At 44.1% G+C, this 2,598-nt stretch overlaps 1 protein-coding gene across 2 annotated transcripts in view; it reads right to left on the bottom strand.

The window, feature by feature from the left end:
• Nucleotides 1-1,953, bottom strand: part of LOC112265447 (short transient receptor potential channel 4-like) — an 18,772-nt gene extending 16,819 nt beyond the window's left edge. Inside the window, exons 1-4 of one of the 2 annotated variants that reach the window (XM_042296115.1) lie at nucleotides 1,425-1,953; nucleotides 1,093-1,169; nucleotides 797-978; nucleotides 1-132 (exon numbers count right to left, since the gene is read on the bottom strand). The exon at nucleotides 1-132 is cut by the window's left edge and continues 87 nt beyond it. In XM_042296115.1, coding sequence (XP_042152049.1) covers nucleotides 1-132; nucleotides 797-955 — 291 coding nt within the window. In that variant the 5' untranslated portion in view covers nucleotides 956-978; nucleotides 1,093-1,169; nucleotides 1,425-1,953. Of the gene's footprint in view, nucleotides 133-738; nucleotides 770-796; nucleotides 979-1,092; nucleotides 1,170-1,424 lie in introns of those variants that run through there. The other variant, XM_042296116.1, reaches the window with a different exon arrangement.
• Between the last annotated feature and the right edge of the window lie 645 nt (nucleotides 1,954-2,598).

Below are 2,598 nucleotides of genomic sequence, written 5' to 3' on the forward strand. Positions count from 1 at the left end.
ACCGACATACACGTTAAAGCTGAGCAGCAGCTCTATAATCTCCAGGTTCTCATTCTCAATAGCGATCAGCAGAGCTGTGCGGCCCAACGGGTCTATACAGTTAATGTTGATCCGGAAGTAGATCTCTGCCTCCTACAGGCGGGAGAGGGAATTACAACGGATGTTTACTTAGTTATATGGTATCAGGATAGCAAATTGTATCATGTTTATTGATGTTGTACTTGAACTGAGACTTATTTATCCCTCCCTCCCACCCTTCCCTCTTCCTCTCTCTCTCCCTCCCTTCCATCTCTCTCCATTCCTCCCTCCATCTCCCCTCCCACTCCTCCCTCCATCCCTACCTCTAAAGCTTGTTGGAGGGAGCTGTAGTATACCTTCCCTCTCTCCCTTCTCTCCCCCCTTCCTCCCTTCCTACCTCTCTCCACATCTTTATCCCTCCCTTCCCCCTTACTCCTTCAACACTCCCTCTCCTTCCTTCTTCCCTACTTCCAGAGCCCGTCTGACTGAGGTGCAGTCTCCTTTCTCCTCCATCCCCTCCCTTCCTTCCTCCCTCCTCCTTTCCTCTCCTCCCTTCATTCCTACCTCTAGAGCCCGTCTGACTGAGGTGCATAGTCTCCTTTCTCCTCCATCCCCTCCCTTCCTTCCTCCCTCCTCCTTTCCTCTCCTCCCTTCATCCCTACCTCTAGAGCCCGTCTGACTGAGGCGTAGTCTCCTTTCCTCTCCTCCCTTCATCCCTACCTCTAGAGCCTGTTTGACTGAGGCGTAGTCTCCTTTCCTCTCCTCCCTTCATCCCTACCTCTAGAGCCTGTTTGACTGAGGCGTAGTCTCCTTTCTCCACTGCTCCCAGGTAGTTCTTCTCCAGGACAGACAGTTCAGACTCAGCCCTGACAATCCTCAGAGCGATCCGGTCCCTGTAGGAGGAGTTGTCTGTCCTCCTGTAGTACAGTCGAGACATCGCTGCTAGGCAATCTCACTCACCTAGACAGGTTAGATTGATTGATTAATCTACATTTTGGGGAGGCAGTGGACAGAGACAGGGGGAATCAGATTTGTAATGTGTCATGCTCAATGGAGTGGATCAGATTTACATACCAAATCGTATTAATTGCCCTGAGGGCAGGTTGACTCATTCCAACGTTCTTGGCAGTAAAGAAAAAGTCCAGCGGAATCTAAATCAACAAAAATCCAAAGGCTAACAACAAAGTCAGCAAAGCATTTACATACATTTTCTGGATAATATAAATATTTCTTAGTTTATTTTTTAAAATGAATACGATAACAACAACTGCTGGTAATAACTGAATTTGGTGAAACCATTAATATCCACAAACGTTGAATGTGGTTGTTTGCAGATCATCCCATCAATGTCAATATACTATACAAACGCATTTGACAAGCAAACAAAAATACACAGCTAAACTTACCGTCTCAGTCCAGTACGTTTTGACTATGACATTTGACTGTCAAATAATGATACACTTCTGTTTCATTGCTTGAAACACATAGGCCTACTACAGCAGGGCTTCTGTGGGTTGCAGAACAGAAATAGGACGAAGAAAAACTATTCCACCTTGTTCCTTTGGGTATTCCAGTTGACAGAAGTAGCCTATACTGAATATGTAACCTAAAGCAACAGCGTTATAATTAGAGCAAGCTGATACTATCTTCCTCTCTGGTCGCGATCAAACATGCAAAAAAAAAAAGCATTTTCCAGAATTTCCAACAATTCCCTGAACATTCTCGGGACTCATAACCATTCAATTCAGTAGGTGTGATCTTGGGAAACAATTATTTGTTCAAGCGTAGGAAATCCAACCTCGTTAAAAACATTCCCAAGCAAGCAATCAAGTCCACCGGAGACGCACGCATCCTCTTCGCTGCCTCCAGCTTCGCGCGCTCTTCCGTTGATAGACTGCAGGAGCTTCTCGTGACTCAGTAGGAGTGTGTATGGTCGCAGAAGAAAAACATGCAGGGATAAAACAGAAGCGCCATCCGCTATCTTCCTTTGAGATGCATGTCCATGTGAATTGATTGATTGGTTTAATTGATTTTATCATTTAACGTAAAAGGTTGTTCCAGCCAGAGACAACATTGCACATGGCAACATCGCAAGGAATATACAAACCACTGCAAATTAAACTCAACGATCCTTTTCTCATTTAAGCAAAACTTTTACAATACATTTAGAGGAGGAAAACACAAGGTTGAAATATCTCGTGAGGTGTAACACGTGGCATTTTATCATCCTTACAGCATTTACCATCCCCATGTAGATGTGTTCACAATCTTAGTGAACATCTAAGAGCAACTCATCAAGTCCCCACAAGATACAAATTGGAGAAGCTTTTCTGTAGAAAAACGTCTATAAGATTAAACACTGTACAACCAATCCTTACAGTATACAGTTTGGTCCACCATAATTGATAACCTACTTTGTTTTACAAGCTCATGTAAACATAGGCAACATTAGGTTTTGTTCTCCTCACTATCAGTTGTAACATTGACAGTGAGACAAAGCAGATGCATGAGTTGTGAATGTTTCCCATCAGCCCGGCAGCGGGGCCATGATTCTGCAAACTGCACAGCTTCAAAATCTAA

The sequence above is a fragment of the Oncorhynchus tshawytscha genome, linkage group LG13 (assembly GCF_018296145.1).
Source record: "Oncorhynchus tshawytscha isolate Ot180627B linkage group LG13, Otsh_v2.0, whole genome shotgun sequence".
Taxonomy (NCBI): domain Eukaryota; kingdom Metazoa; phylum Chordata; class Actinopteri; order Salmoniformes; family Salmonidae; genus Oncorhynchus; species Oncorhynchus tshawytscha.